The 16,432-nt window shown below is 50.7% G+C and overlaps 1 protein-coding gene across 2 annotated transcripts in view; it reads left to right on the top strand.

Annotated features, from left to right (window-relative positions):
* Nucleotides 1–16,432, top strand: part of gry (trafficking protein particle complex subunit 11 gry) — a 286,176-nt gene that overhangs the window by 41,077 nt on the left and 228,667 nt on the right. For both annotated transcript variants that reach the window (XM_068344871.1, XM_068344872.1), the window contains exons 2-3: nt 12,937–13,047; nt 13,299–13,432. In XM_068344871.1, coding sequence (XP_068200972.1) covers nt 12,972–13,047; nt 13,299–13,432 — 210 coding nt within the window. In that variant the 5' untranslated portion in view covers nt 12,937–12,971. The remainder of the gene's footprint in view (nt 1–12,936; nt 13,048–13,298; nt 13,433–16,432) is intronic.

Here is a 16,432-nt window from a genome sequence, read left to right on the forward strand (position 1 = left end):
TATCAGCTCGCTTCATTCCTGGCAAGAGGAATGTGCTTGCCGACTGTGGACTTGTTCGCGACAGCTTTGAACTTCAAGCTGCCCCTGTACTGCTCCCCAGTCCCGGACCCCAAGGCACTCTGGCAAGATGCTTTCCAGCAACGGTGGGACAACATCGACGTGTACGCCTTCCCACCTTTCTGTCTGATGTGAAGGGTGCTCAGCAGGACCAGACTATCGGTCAACTGTTCGATGACTCTGATAGCTCCGCTATGGCATCACGCGGAATGGTTTCCGGACCTTCTGCAGCTCCTGACGGAGCTCCCGAGGGAGCTTCCTCCACGACACGAGCTTCTCAGACAACCCCACTCTGGCGTCCCTCACAGGGCCGTAGCCTCGCTTCGGCTTCACGCCTGGAGACTATCCAGCGTCTCCTCGCGGAGAGAGGCTTTTCGCAACAGGTTGCGGAGAGAATGTCTCGGCACCTGCGAAGGTCCTCTGAGGGAGTCTACCAAGCTAAGTGGAGAGTCTTTTGTGGTTGGTGTCGTGGAAGGGGTATCTCTCCACTCGATGCCACTATTCCAGTAATAGCGGACTTCCTCGTTTATCTGCGGGAAGAAATGCGCCTTTCTGTCTCGGCAGTGAAAGGCTATCGCTCAGCCTTAAGCTTGGCCTTCAGACTGAAGGGCGTGGATATTTCTTCATCACTAGAACTCTCTTTACTCATACGTAGCTATGAGCTTACCTGCCCCCAGTCGGAAGTGAGACCTCCTCTTTGGAACGTGGTTCGAGTCCTCAGGTCTCTTAAGAGACCTCCCTTCGAGCCATTACGCCAGGCCTCTGATCGCCACCTGTCTTGGAAGACGGCTTTCCTACTCGCTTTGGCTTCGGCCAAGCGGGTTAGTGAACTTCATGGTCTCTCGTACGACATCGCCCATTCAAGGGGATGGGGGGAGGTAACGTTCAGGTTCGTCCCTGAGTTTGTTGCTAAGACTCAGAATCCTGGAGTTCCGGATCCTCGGTTCGACTCTTTCAGGATCGCGAGTCTCCGTTCTGTAACAAGCGACCCAGACCAGTTGCTACTATGTCCAGTGAGGTGTCTGAGGCACTAATTGAAGAGAACGGCTGCAGTCCGTCCTCAAGTGCGAGCTTTGTTTGTGAGCACAGGCAGGACTAAGAGGAGGGTCACCAGGAACACCATCTCAGCTTGGATTCGAAGGGTTATCCACCATGCCCTGAATCCTGACCCTCCTTCGTCACGTTGCCCTCGGGCCCACGATGTCAGGGGTATTGCTACATCCCTGGTCTTCAAGAGAAACTTCTCTGTGACGCAGGTACTTCAAGCTGGGGTCTGGAAGCATCAAACGACCTTCACAGCCCACTACCTGCAAGACGTGACCCACAGGAGCCTCGATACGTTTTCTATCGGCCCTGTGGTGGCTGCACAACAGCTGGTCTAACCTCAGGCTCCTTTTTGGACAAGTAGCAGTAGGTTGAGGGCATTGTTACCCGGTCTTAGTCTGCGTGAATGAAAGAGTATGTCTGACCCTTACTTCTTTCTTCATTCTCCCCTCTCTTGGGGAAGCAGCATCCTGGTCCTCGCATAGCTGACCTCGACCTCTGCAGGTAGCCCATGCTTCTTTGTGCTCCTAGTATTAAGCTTAATACTGTTGCGTCTCCCATACCCTGACGAGGTGGTATTGGGAATGTCCTATCCTAGAATTCCTATCTGAAGGTCTCAAGGTCAACTTCATAGGACGAGTCACACTCTCCTCCACATACTGCTTATGTAGGCCACTCGTTTCTAGCGATGCTAGGAACTTGTGAGGTACAGGGGCTCCCTCTCTCTAGTGCTGCTCACTGAGGGATCGAGCCCCCGGGCAAGCCGAAGTCAGTAAGGCTGGGGACTTTCCACCCTTCCTAAGGGGTAAGTCACCCAATGTAAATAGCGTGGTTTGTATTTCGGTTACGGAACAAATGACAAATTCGAAGATAATTTGGTTTTTTCCTAACCATACAAACCTTAGCTATTTACACATATGTGCCCGCCATCCCTGTCCCCCAAGTCAAGTCCTACCTCTAAGTGAAGTGAAGCAAATCACCGGTGTGTGTGTGTGGGGGGGGGGGGGTAGCAAGCTACCCTTCCCCTACCCCCTGCTAACTAGCGCGGGGGTAATTAACCCTCGTTAAAACTATTGGCTCGTCATTTCAGCTGCGCTAAAAGGTAAACCCAATGTAAATAGCTAAGGTTTGTATGGTTAGGAAAAATACAAATTATCATTTTTCTCCCACAGCTTGAGTAACTATTCTGTGGTTTTTCTCCTTCTCAGCTTGAGTACCTTTTGTGTAGTGTCATCCAAATCACATACACCAGTCTAATGTACGTTGATGTGCAACTAGTATGGATATAACATACAGTATTATCCTAGTTTAGATCGAGTTGATATTAGGTGACGCACAGCTCTATAGATGAATAAGGACAATTGATATTAGATTGGGTTCAGTTAAAGAAAAGATTCCGTGTCTACTAATAGCAGTTTAAGGTTAAAGATATGTAGTAATACAGTATACTCAATTTTGTTTCCCAATCCCCTTATGTACTGTTTAACAATTATGAAAGACCTAATAGGAAATTTAGGACAGAAAGTTTATGCGTCAGTCAGGAATGCATTTAGGAGTTTATATGTGGTTTTCCTATGTATTTATGTGTGTATCAAACAGTATTGATCTTCATTGTGATACAGATAGAGTGCCCCTGAACCATAGTGCAAAACCAGCATTTCTATGCGGATACAAATCCTATTGATTTATTGGGGGTAAGCTCTGGTGCACCTTTTGTTATGACCAGATTGGAAAATTATCGTGGGTCTTTCAACACTGTATGGTGGCATCATGGACCCACTAGCTCTGGCGGCGTGATGATAGTAGCGTATTCGCTCTCACTCTGCTCTTGGTTGCGCTGATGAACTGTTCTCTGTGTAAATCTTTTTCTCTTCTCTTTTCTCTCTGCAAACCTGCAACAGTCTTGAAGGTCGCTCTTCATGAGCCCTGTGGAAATTGATCCCCATCTCTTGTGTGCTCTGTGTAGATTAAAGAGATGTGAAATTTACTCTCCTTGTGATATTTGCCGTGAATGGTCGTCCTCCCGATGGGAGAAGTATAACAGTCGCAGGAAATAGGAAGCTGAATGGGATCATTCCTTGCTGTACAGAGGAAAGAAGCTGAAGCATTCTTTTTTCAGCCCTGAAATTATCCTGTCTGATCCTTTGTTATCGTAGTTCCCAGAGAAGCCGATAACAAAGGATGATGACCAATTCTTTGCATATGAGTTTATAGATGATGTGTCCCCTGCCATCCTTAGCAAGACCAAGAATGCCGATAGTGATCACAACCCTTTTAGCATCTGACCTAAAACAAACTGAGGATAATGCTTCAGTAGAGGTGCCTTTGATATCTTTGGAATTTGATAATGTTACTCGTATTCCATCTCGAGAGCTTCTTAATCTCGTACGAGCAGCTATTTATTTAATTTCTGGAGAACTAGGGAGATTTCTTGCTGGTTCCTGAAGTTTCCCCATACTTCTCATCATTCTACAAATGTTAGACGTGTCGCTCATGCACCTTCTATGGTGTTGGAGGATTCTTATTATTCGCCTTCAAGAACTTCTTCCGCAAAGAACCCGTGTATACTTTCTCATAAAGCTTCGAATAACCGTCCATCAATGAATCCACATTACTGCGCCATGCATCCTAGTGCGCGCCCCCTACCACCATTACATGCTCTTTGATTGGTATGCCAACTGAACATTCCACATTCCACCTACTGAAAGCACATCCGCCGTTACACATATACCTAATTCCAGACCTATGTTTTTTCCTCCATTATCTCCCTTGGCAAATGGCAACCGCTCATCAGTAATTCACAGATCAAAACCTTCGAGGTATGGTAAGGAATACAGTATTCAGTGTCCTAACATTAAACCTTGGCTTCCATCTAATGGGAAAAAACGAGACAGTGCCTATCATAAGTTTGACATTCCTCTATCTAACCAATTAAGAGATACCTTAGTTTTGTTGAACAAACAAATTTCAATTCAGAAAGCTCTCTTAAGTCGAGTATGTGATCAAAACTACCTCATCCTGCTCTTTCTCTCCAGTATAAGGTTTGCTTCTTCGGTTGCACATCCCAGCCCCCTGCCTAATGACTCAGATATGGCTGCCCTGACACTGGGTACCTCCAGTGAGCAGCTTAACCATTAAACTGCTGTTTTCTCTTCCCCTGAGTTGTGGAATCTAGAAGCTATGGCTATGTCAGCTTTCCAGGCCTGCTCCTGGCTAAACCATTGGTCAGGAGCAGTTTCTTATTATACCCTCTGAAAACTTGTCAGAACCTGATGTCCGAAAGCAGTATAAAGAATACAGTATGTTCGATATGGAGCAAAAACTCTTGAATTTTTGCTTCACCTAAAAGGCTAGTCTCCATGGTAAAGAACAAAGGGTTTGTATTTGCGTCAGAACAAATGACAAATTCAAAAGTTGTTTGTATATTTCTTAATTGTATGTGAAGCTCATAAGTCATATTTTACCCGGCATCACCTACCCCCAGAGAAAGTTGCGGCTGCAATCAAAGTCAAGAAGGTATGAGTAAGGGGGGGGGGGGAGTAGTACTTCTCCCCGCTACCACTGGTAACCGGTTGTTGACACCTCATTAAAAAGTAATTTGTTCCGTAACTGAAATACAAACCACGCTATTTACATTGGGTTTACCTTTCGGCGTAGCTGAAATTGACGAGCCAATAGATTTTAACGAGGGTTAACTACCCCCGCGCTAGTTAGCGGGGATAGGGGAAGGGGTAGCTTTCTACCCCTTCCCCCCCCACACACACACACACCGGTGATTTGCTTCACTTCACTTTTGGCTCGGACGATGTACAAACGTCTCTGTCTATCGTCCCCGTTTTTTGACAGCCTTAATCTTTTTTTGCTTTTCCTCAGACTTTGTGTGTTTGAAGTTGGCCCCGCCCTTTGCTGTTCATCATGCGCAAGTGCCCTGGGATTGCCGGCCGCCCTTGCGGTACCTTCATGTCTGCAGTGGATACTGATCCTCACACCCTTTGCCCGCAGTGTCGAGGCCGACGGTGTGATAGTGAAAATACATGTAGTGAGTGTAGGAGAGGTTTGCCCGCCGGCGTAAGAAGAAGTCCAAGAGAGACCGTTCTCCTTCGAGGGTTGCCTTGAAGGAGGAAGGCTCTAGGGACTCTTCTTCCGCCGCCCAAACCTCCTCCGAAGCTCCCCCTCGTCCGGCTCCTAGTGAGAGGCCGCAGTGGGAGCGCAGGCCCTAGTTCTGTTTCCCGACCTCGGGGTGCGGGAGAGGGCGTCGCCTCCCATAGCGGGGCGGTTCCCCCTCCTCCTCCGGGGGAGGATTTTGATAATGTTAACTCCATGTATAATGATGATCTTTTTCAGCTTTGGGGTTCCTTGGGGCTTAAGGGCCTGCCCTCCAAGGAAGCCCTGTTTGACCTTATTCAGTTGGGGGCCGCTGTCAAGCAGTCGCCGGTGATAGCAGAGGTAGATCCTCTGTCTATCGTCGACGTCGTGGTGGCAGAGGCTTCTGACGAGTCTGGTCAAACCTCTGCGGCGCCTGATGGTGATGACGTTGCTGAAGGCTCTCCTCCCCCTTCTGTACATCCTTCGGAGGGGGAAGGGGGTCCTACGGGCTCTCCTGCGGCTAAGTCTCCCCCTCGGGAGAGCGCTCTGACTGAGACTCCTCTTCGGAGGACTGATGATCCTGACGACCTCCCTCGTGGCCGCCTTCTCCGTAAGGCTCATTGCCCGCTTCGCCGCAAGGGTGTCAAGAGGTGCCTTTTCGAGTCTTCTCCTCCTCCGTCCTCCGATGGGGACTCTCCTCACCAGAAGCAGTCTGTAGCAGCCGCGTCCTTAGACCTCTCCGGGAATCGTTCACGTTCTCCTATGCCTTCCAGACCTTCTACTTCCTGTGCAGACGGCCAGCAGCCTGATCTCGTCAGCCGACGGGCACCGGTCCCTTCGGGGCAAAGGGATGTCGCTCACGGTATGGGCACTTCCCTTGCGCGTCAGAGTTCCCCTGCGCCCTTCTGCGCGTTCACGCGTAGTTGCACACCAACGCTCTCCTGTTCGTCAGCGCTCTCCTGCTCGTCAGCGCTCTCCTGATTGCCAGCGCTCTCCTGCTTGCCAGCGCTCTTCTGATGATCAACGCCCTACTGCTCGCCAGCGCTCTCCTAAGGATAACGAACATCCTCCTGTTCCTGCTGCACGCCCAGCGCGCCAACGGTCTCCTGAGCGCACTAGATCTCCTGCTCGTCAACGCGCACCTGCGCTTCCAGTTCCTGACACGCGCCCTGTGCGCCCACGCTCGCCCACGCGCCCTAGAACTCCGGTTCAGACTTGGGCAAGGACTCAACTTCTCCTCGCCCTCGTGATCCTGCTCGTCAGGTTTCTCCTGCGCGTACATCTAGAGTTCCTGCATGCCCAAGCGCCTCCTCCTCCTGAGCCCACTCGCGAGCGTTCGCCTTTGCGCGTCGCGCCGACAGTTCCTGCGCAGCCTTCTACGCGCCGTCTCCCTGCTCGCCAGCGTTCTCTAGCGCGACAGCGATGTCCGACGCGTCAACGTTCTCATTCTCGTCAGCGATCTCCTGCGCGTCAACGATCTCCAGCGCGTCAGCGTTCCCCTGAGCGCCGGCGATCTCCAGATCCTCCGCGTGATTCATCGCCTGCGCGCAAGCGCTCTCCTACGCGTCAGGGCCCAGCAGATCCGGAGAAACATAGGTCTCCTGCGATCAGCTTGCCTGCGCGTTCTACGCGCTATCGCTCGCCAACGCGCCATCGCTCGCCTGCGCGCCATCGATCGCCGACTCGCCATCGCTCGCCCACGCGTCACAGGTCTCCAGGACATTATCGGTCCCCTGGCCCTCAGTGGTCTCCTGAGTGCTCTCGTTTGCCCACGCGCCAACGCGTTCACTCGCCAACTCGCCAACGCGCCAACGCGTTCACTCGCCAACGCGCTCACTCGCCAGCTCGCCCACGCGCTCGCTCGCCTACGCCCCCACGCGCCCGTTCGCCCGCTCGCGATTGCTCCCGTGCTCGTTTGTCTCCGCGCGATTGCTCGCCCGGGCTCCAACAGCCCCTCGCGCGCGACTTTCGTGTCACCCTCGCGTGAGCGTCAGCACGACCCCCGTTAGCCTCGGGTTCCGCAGCTCGCGGCAGCAGCGTGTCGCCAGGTCGCAGTCGGGATCGCCTCCACCTAAGCGCAGGTCTCTTTTGCAGGACAAGGAAGGACCTTCGGAGAGGTCAAGGCAACTTTCTTCCCCTTCTTTTTTGCAGGCAGGTCCAGTGGTGTCCACTCCGAAGGATCGCCCGATCCCCTTCCCTCCAGCGGGAATTTCGGACTCTGTGTCCGTGTCTCGGCAGTCCTGGTTGGGTCCTTTGATGCAGGCATTAGTGAAGGCTATGAAGCCGGCACTCGCCGATCTAGGACACAAGCCAGCGACGGCCTCGCCCCCGCTGAAGAGAAGGAGAGGAGTGGACTTCGTGGTGACTTCTCCCAGGGAGAAGTTGGTTCCTAAGAGGTCCGTCAGGAAGGCCCCGTCCCCTTCGCAGTCGTTTTCTCCTTCTCCCGTAGACGAGGCTTTTCCGTCCTCGGGAGAGTCCAGTGAGGCGGCGGTCTCCCCCTCGGCATCAAGGGGGGAGTCACCTCCTCGTGGAGGAGAATCGTCTCGCGCGGAAGGTGCCTACCAGACCACTTTGCTGGAGTCTTGTATCCCGCCCAGGAGGGAACCCAAGGACTCCAAGACGTTGCCGAAGTCTTCTGCACGTATTCGTCAGGAACCAGCTAGACCCCGGGAGAACGTCCACGTGTCTCCCCAGGAAGAACTTCCGGGGACAGGAGACTTAGCTGCCAGTCCGCAGGGAGGAGAGCAGCAAGAGTCTGAGCATGCCTTCTGGCAGGTCCTGGGCCTGAGGAGACAGCTCAACGGGTTCATGGACCCTGTGATCGCCCCCCGTGAAGGCAAGGACACGGTACTGGATCAGGTTTATGGGACTCAGAAGCCCCCAAAGGCCAGCGCGGCTCTTGCCCTGGTCCCAGGGGCTGAAGAGTGCCAGAGCCAGGGCTATTGCTCAGCTCGCAGTACTTGCTACCACCAGTCGTTCCTCTGCCGGGAACAAACTCCTCCCACCTCTTCGTCTCCAGCAGAGGAGGTATTTTGAGATCATGGGGGAGTCTAGCCTCGCTCTTCCCCTCCACCATTCGGTAGAAGAGCTTACTAGGGGAGTTCCTCTTGAGAAGCTCTCCGCCCGGCAGGTGACGTTCTCGGCGTCGGAGATTCTAAGCCATGAGAAGGTCGCGAAGTGCGCCATGCAGGCCACTTCGTGGCTGGATGTCTGGCTAGGTTCTCTGGGCATCCTATTGCGCTCTGAGGATCTGTCTAAGGAGAGTAATAGGAAGGCCCTGGAGACCTTCCTCCTCTCGGGCACTCGCTCCATCGAGTTCCTGGCGCATCAGGTTACCAACCTGTGGGCCAACTCGGTGCTCAAGTGTCGTGATGCGGTGACCGAGAAGATCCATCCGAAGGTCCCCGCCGTGGACGTCAACAGGCTCAGACACGCCTCCCTCCTCGGGGGGAATTTGTTTGAGCCTCAGGACATGAAACGTACAGCTGAAAGGTGGAGGAAGTCGAGTCAGGACTCCCTCCTCCAAAGGGCCCTTGCATCTCGGCCCTACAAGCCTCCAGCTCCGCAGCAACATCAGCAGCAGCCTCGCAAGACACCGAAGCAGGCGCCGGCATCTAAGAAAGTGTTGTCTAAGCCCCAGCCCTTTCCTGCCAAGGACAAGAGGGCGGTAAGTCCTCCAGGGGAGGCAAGACTCCTAGAGGGAGCGGCCGCGGCCGCGGCCGCAAGCGCTAGGAGTGGCAGTCCCCCCGCGTGTCCACCTGTGGGGGAATGCCTTCAAAGTTGCGTGCACAGGTGGCAGCAACGTGGGGCCGATGCTTGGACGGTCTCCGTGATCGGCCAAGGGTATCGCGTCCCATTCACGACATCTCAACCTCCCCTGACAGCGAATCCAGTGTCGTTGAGCTCCTATGCCATGGGATCGGTAAAGGGGCTAGCCCTTCAGGCAGAAGTCGAGACCATGCTCAAGAAGGATGCTCTTCAGGAGGTCGTCGACGGCTCCCCAGGCTTCTTCAGTCAACTCTTTCGTGTAAAGAAGGCGTCTGGAGGCTGAAGACCCGTTATCGACCTCTCAGCTCTGAACAAGTTTGTCAAGCAAACTCCGTTCAGCATGGAGACAGCGGACACGGTCAGACTTGCGGTGAGACCACAAGACTTCATGTGCACACTGGATCTAAAGGACGCGTACTTCCAGATCCCAATCCATCCGTCTTCCAGGAAGTACTTGAGATTCAGCCTAGACAGCAAGACCTACCAGTTCAAGGTGCTGTGCTTCGGTCTCTCCACAGCACCTCAGGTGTTCACCAGAGTGTTTACCCTGATTTCGTCGTGGGCGCACAGGAACGGCATCCGTCTCCTCCGTTATCTGGACGACTGGCTGATCCTAGCAGACTCTTCGACACCGAGACAGGCTTCTGGGCCTTTGCCAGGATCTGTGGATCGTGGTAAATCTCGAGAAGTCCTCTCTGCAGCCGTCCCAACGACTGGTTTATCTAGGCATGTTGTTAGACACCAATCTACACAAAGCCTTTCCATCAGACGACAGGATAGCAAGGCTGAGGAGGGTGTCGGAACCCTTCCTCAGGCGAGAAGAGCTTCCTGCCCAATCGTAGTTGCGTCTCTTAGGTCACCTGTCCTCCCTGGCCCGTCTGGTTCCAAACGGCCGTCTCAGGATGAGATCCCTGCAGTGGCGGCTCAAGTCCCGGTGGAATCAAGGATCCGATTCCCCGGACTTCCTGGTCCCGATAGGATCTTCGGAACAGGCGCACCTGCGGTGGTGGCTGGTCGACGAGAACCTGCGAAAGGGAGTGGATCTTCTCGTCTTCCCCCCGGAATTGACACTGTTTTCGGACGCGTCAAAAGAAGGGTGGGGGGGCGCACATTCTGAACCAGAGGACCTCAGGCCTTTGGTCAGAATCAGAAAAGTACCTGCACATTAACCTGCTAGAAATGAAGGCCGTTTTCCTGGCTCTTCAACAGTTCCAACGGACCCTGGCGGGTCACTCTGTGGTGGTGATGAGCGACAACACCACGGTAATGGCTTATATCAACAAGCAGGGAGGTACTTTTTCACAGCAGCTATCCCATCTTGCAGTCCACTTGATAACACTATCAGCTCGCTTCATTCCTGGCAAGAGGAATGTGCTCGCCGACAGTCTGAGCAGGGCTTTGCAGATAGTGAGTACCGAGTGGTCTTTGGATCCTCAGATAGCCAACAAAGTCCTGACTTTGTGGGGTTCTCCGACTGTGGATCTGTTCGCGACAGCTTTGAATTTCAAACTGCCCCTGTACTGCTCCCCAGTCCCGGACCCCAAGGCACTCTGGCAAGATGCTTTCCAACAACGGTGGGACAACATCGACGTGTACGCCTTCCTACCGTTCTGTCTGATGAGAAGGGTGCTCAACAGGACCAGACTATCGGTCAACTTGTCGATGACTCTGATAGGTCCGCTGTGGCATCACGCGGAATGGTTCCCGGACCTTCTACAGCTCCTGACGGAGCTCCTGAGAGAACTTCCCCCACGACACAAGCTACTCAGACAACCACATTGCAATATCTTCAACAGAGCCGTAGCATCTCTTCGGCTTCACGCCTGGAGACTGTCCAGCGTCTCCTCACGGAGAGAGGCTTTTCGCAACAGGTTGCAGAGAGAACGTCTCGGCACCTGCGAAAGTCCTCAGAGGGAGTCTACCAGGCGAAGTAGAGAGTCTTCTGTGGTTGGTGTCGTGGGAGGGGTATCTCTCCACTCGATGCCACTATTCCAGCAATAGCGGAGTTTTTCGTTTATTTGCGGGAGGAAAGGTACCTTTCGGTCTCAGCGGTGACAGGCTATCGCTCAGCCTTAAGCTTGGCTTTTAGGCTGAAAGGAGTGGACATTTCTTCCTCGCTGGAACTCTCTTTTCTCATACGTAGCTATGAGCTTATCTGCCCTCAGTCGGAAGTGAGACCTCCTCCTTGGAACGTGGTTCGGGTCCTCAGGGCTCTTAAGAGACCTCCCTTCGAACCATTACGCCAGGCCTCTGATCGCCACCTGTCTTGGAAGACGGCTTTCCTGCTCGCTTTGGCCTCTGCCAAGCGAGTCAGTGAACTTCATGGTCTCTCGTACAACGTCGCCCATTCAAGGGGATGGGGGAAGGTAACGTTCAGGTTCGTCCCTGAGTTTGTTGCCAAGACTCAGAACCCTGGAGTGCCGGACCCACGGTTCGACTCTTTCAGGGTCGCGAGTCTCCGTTCTGTAACAAGCGACCCAGACCAGCTGCTACTATGTTCAGTGAGGAGTCTGAGGTGTTACTTGAAGAGAACAGCTGCAGTTTGTCCTCAAGTGCAAGCATTGTTTGTTAGCACAGGCAGGACGAAGAGGAGGGTTACCAAGAACACCATCTCGGCTTGGATTCGAAGGGATATCCATCACGCCTTGAATCCGGACCCTCCTCCGTCACGTCGCCCTAGGGCACACGACGTCAGGGGCATCGCTACGTCCCTGGCCTTCAAGAGAAACTTCTCTGTGACGCATGTACTTCAAGCTGGGGTCTGGAAGCGTCAGACGACCTTCACAGCCCACTACCTGCAGGACGTGACCCACAGGAGCCTCGGTACTTTTTCTATCGGCCCTGTGGTGGCTGCACAACAGCTGGTCTAACCTCAGGCTCCTTTATGGACAAGTAGCAGTAGGTTGAGGGCGTTGTTACCCGGTTTTAGTCTGCGTGAATGAAAGAGTATGTCTGACCCTTACTTCTTTCTTTATCCTCCCCTCTCTTGGGGAAGCAGCATCCTGGTCTCCGCATAGCTGACCTCAACCTCTGCAGGTAAACCATGCTTCCTTGTTTTCCTAGTATTAAGCTTAATACTGTCGCGTCCACTATACCCTGACGAGGTGGTATTGGGAATGTCCTATCCTGGATTCCTATCTAAAGGTCTCAAGGTCAACTTCATAGGACGAGTCACGCTCTTTCCTCCACACACAACTTATGTAGGCCACACGTTCCTTGCGAAGCAAGGAACTTGTGAGGTGCAGGGACTCCTTTTCTCGAGTGCTACTCACTTGGAGTCGGAGTCCCCGGGTAAAGCCAAAGTCAGTAAGGCTGGGGACTTTCCACCCTTCCTAAGGGGTAAGTCACCCAATGTAAATAGGGTGGTTTGTATTTCGGTTACAGAACAAATGACAAATTCGGAGATAATTTGTATTTTTCCTAACCATACAAACCTTAGCTATTTACACATATTTGCCCGCCAGCCCTGTCCCCCAAGTCAAGTCCTACCTCTAAGTGAAGTGAAGCAAATCACCGGTGTGTGGGGGGGTAGGGGTAGCAAGCTACCCCTTCCCCTACCCCCGCTAACTAGAGCGGAGGTAGTTAACCCTCGTTAAAATCTATTGGCTCGTCAATTTCAGCTACGCCGAAAGGTAAACCCAATGTAAAAAGCTAAGGTTTGTATGGTTAGGAAAAATACAAATTATCTCCGAATTTGTCATTTTGGTGTGAAATATTTTAATTTTGTTTTGTGATTCATTTAGGCCTGTCCAGCTTGTTCTTAGGTTAATTTTCCTTGTTATTGATATTTTTTTTATGATGTGTACTGCTTATACTACATTACAATATATAATATACAGATTATTCACAGTGTCTGTTTGCTGCACACCTACTACTGAAATCAGAAGTATTTCAAAAGCCTTTATTAGGTGATAATTTATCATTTATTAGGGAGCAGGCATTATATATTATCTGATGATACTTTTCTTTTTTTTTAATCAGCTCTTGTAGTAAAGTGAAATACAGACAGTTAAAAGATGGTGGAGGAGTTTGACCCTTATGGACTTCCTCCGGAAGTCACTGCACATCCACATGCTTTAATAGGAATGATGGGTATGTATTACATAGTTCAAAATTCTTTAAACTTGGGTAACAATCATTTAAGATCTTTTTATAGATGAGATAATTTTTTGATAGTGACACCTCAAAGGACTTTATTAGTTTCAAATGATTTCATTGAATTCATATTTGTTTTATGTTGTAAAGTAAACCAGTAGTGCTGTCTTTTTTAATGCATGTATAACCTATTTTGAGTAAATTACTGACAGACGTACTTGTTATTCATTTTATGATAATTTTGCAAGGTCTTGATATACAAAGCAAGGCAACACACAAGGCTGTTTGGGAAGCTTTTGCCATGAATCGCAGGACAGATCGCACACCTCTCCACTTTCGACTCTTGTCTGTTGATTTCCAGTTGCCTCCAATGAAGACAAAAGTAAGTCAGAATGACTTGTATGTTTTGATGAAGTGGGTGAAATTTATTTTTGCATTTTTAATGAAGTTGTTTTTTGGGCTCAGGCCATGTCGTTCTGATGGAAGGTTCCTTTAAGTAGCTTCCTAGGGTATATTTGTCTACAGTGATATTCCCAGAGAATTAACCTTAAGGTCTCCAGAATTCTAACTCCTGGCACGAATATCCTTAAAGTTTCCTTTAAGGATATCGCATAATATCAGAGGACGTATTCTTGACACGCCACATAGCAATCTTTACCCTGAATAGCGTTTACGCTTCGAAGGGGAAAGTGGCAAAAAACGAAGGGGAGCCGTTATTAAGGTACCTTTCCTTCGTTACTATTTGAGTATCTAGGTGGCGCCATCGTCGCTGCCATGTTTATTCCTTTATCTGTAGCGATCTCGCTCAGTGATTTTCCTGGTTGCTCTCTCATTACCTTGGATTATTTTGGATTTATCATGCAATCTCCAGCCTCTTCTGCCTCTGGAAAGTTGAGTATTTGATCTTTACGTTGTATAAATTTTAGCTCTTGCCTCATAGTGAAATTAAGTCAAATTAAGTTAAACTTAGTGGAAGAGCTGTTGCCTGAACCGGAGGCGTGATGGGCGCTGTCGTTCGTAACGCATGAGTTATTAAGTTAGCCAGAACTACTTTCCCGGTATAAAAGCAGCTATATAGTCTTCATTGCTAGGAGTTATTTATATTATGCCGATAGTATTCGTAATAGTTTCGGCTATTTAGGTAACCGAACCTTGCTTACGCTAGGCTTCCTAGCCTAGGCGTTTCAGTTTACTCTCATGCATGATATAATAGACATTCCTAGTGTTATTACATTTAAATGAAGCTATGTAGGCAATTTATACATGTAAGATGTATTGATTGCATAAAAAATTACCTCTTCCAAGATAGTATACGAGAGAGTTTCGGTGATTTAGTTAGTCGATTCTCGTTGCCACTGGGCTACTAGCCTAGTGGCTTTAGTATACTTTCATAAATGTTCCCCGGTTACCCTTGTGTATCGTTTTATCAATTCAGGCGGAGATAGATATCTCCCAGAATTATCATATAAAGCAATACTCGTCTCCAGTGGAGATTTAAGGGTAATCCCTCCTTCCCTCTGAGTGTAGCCTTAGGCTACAACCCTAGTCGGTCGTGCCTCGAGTTGTCATTCAGGCAGGACTAGGCTAGGGTTTTATGTCCCTTCCCTTAGCCGCAGATGGCAGGTTTTGGGTTCCAGTCAGAACCTCAGAGTAGATAGTCTTGTGCTGGCAGCTGGCCAGCAGGGTGAATAGTGATTCCCCTGTCAGATTACGCCGCTGGCATAGGCTAGAACTCCCTAGACTGCACCTGAAGGGGTTATATGTTATTGCTACATTCTCCCTGTGGTCTAGTAGACTAGTCCTGTGCTTGCAGACCCTAGGCTGAAGAGTAGACATTCTTCTGTCACCTAGGGTGGCGCTGGCACTGGAACTCTGTTTCTCTCTTGTTTAGGGGTGGCGGCAAGATTGCTGCCGGCCCCTTAATTGTATTGGAAGACCCTAGGCTGGAGAATAGATATCCTCCTGCCGCCTAGGATGGCACCGATACTGGAACAGAGTTTCTTTAGGGTGTGGTAGGACCGGCAACCCTGTCGGCTCCTTCCACACCTCATACAGGACCCTTTTCCCTCCCCCCTCTGTCCTTTAGTGATGGCCTAGCCATCGCAACCCTTTGGCCGTCGTCCTACAATCTCACCACTTGCCGGCAGGTTGTAGGGCCGGCTCGGGCTTCTGCTTGTAGTGGCCTAGTCGCTCATCTTTCCCTTATAGACGCAAGGCTCCAGGAGAGCTGTGCTGGCTGGGTCGGCTGCCAGCAGAGGATCCCTTTACTGTAGAGTGTTCTTCAGTCCTCTCTTGGACTGCCATCCACAAACTTGTGACTGGCAGAGACTGGCAATGGTTGTGGATGGATGGAAGCCTGAACAATACATTCTCCCCTTCCATTTGAACCCTCATTCTGGAGGAAGGCAGTAAGACAGAGCTCTTACATCATCCTTCACTCCTTGCTTTCTCTCTCTCTATCTGCTAGTGCCGCTGGGTATTAACCTAACCGGCAGCTGCCGGCCACTACCTAGCCGGCTAGGTGCTGGCTAGACTTGTGCGCCAGCAGCCAACGAGCCGCCGGCACAACTGACTTGGCCAGCAAGGGCCGGCTGGGTTCAGACTGCCAGCCACTACCCAGACCGACAAGACGCCGGCTGGAATAGTGCGCCGACAGTCGGCGACCTGCCGACAACCATCTCAGCCGGCGTGAACTGTGCCCCAGATGCTAGCCTTGCCGGCAACATACCGGGTAGAACTACAGTATATGACTATACAGTAGCCAGTGTATTTGCAGTATAGATCTTACTGCAAACAGAAAACTATAGTATAAAGTATACTGTAGTTAAATTTTCCAACATACTTTGTATGTCCATGCGCAGTCTATTGTTGAGACCATACTATTTAAGGAAAGGAGTTTTCTTTCCATACACTGATAGATCAGTTACAAATGACCCTCATTATTAAACCTTTTAGGAAGTTGGTGTTAAGTTACACTTATCTATCCTCACAGGGTATAACTCATCCAATGGGTCTCCTGAATAGGATAACCCTAGGATTTAATTTTTAAACACAAGACTTACCCGGTAGTTATATATATAGCTTACGTCAACGGCAGAAAATTCGAAACTCGCGCCAACCGCCAGTTGGATAGCCAGGTGTACCACCCCTGCACCCTAGCAAGGTACCTGGGAACCATTCCAGTGACCCTCATATATTCCCTGCCATCGCTAGCGGCGACATGTGAATTCTACTCCGTCATTACTGATCGTGTTTTTTTTGGTGAAGTACAAATCTTTGGTTATTGACTCCCGCTTGTTATTGATCTCACTTTGGATATTTCTTGATTTTGTTTGGATTAGAAGACTTTTGACCTTTGCTTGTCTGAATTCTTTTTAAAATT

The sequence above is a fragment of the Palaemon carinicauda genome, chromosome 21 (genome assembly GCF_036898095.1).
Source record: "Palaemon carinicauda isolate YSFRI2023 chromosome 21, ASM3689809v2, whole genome shotgun sequence".
Taxonomy (NCBI): domain Eukaryota; kingdom Metazoa; phylum Arthropoda; class Malacostraca; order Decapoda; family Palaemonidae; genus Palaemon; species Palaemon carinicauda.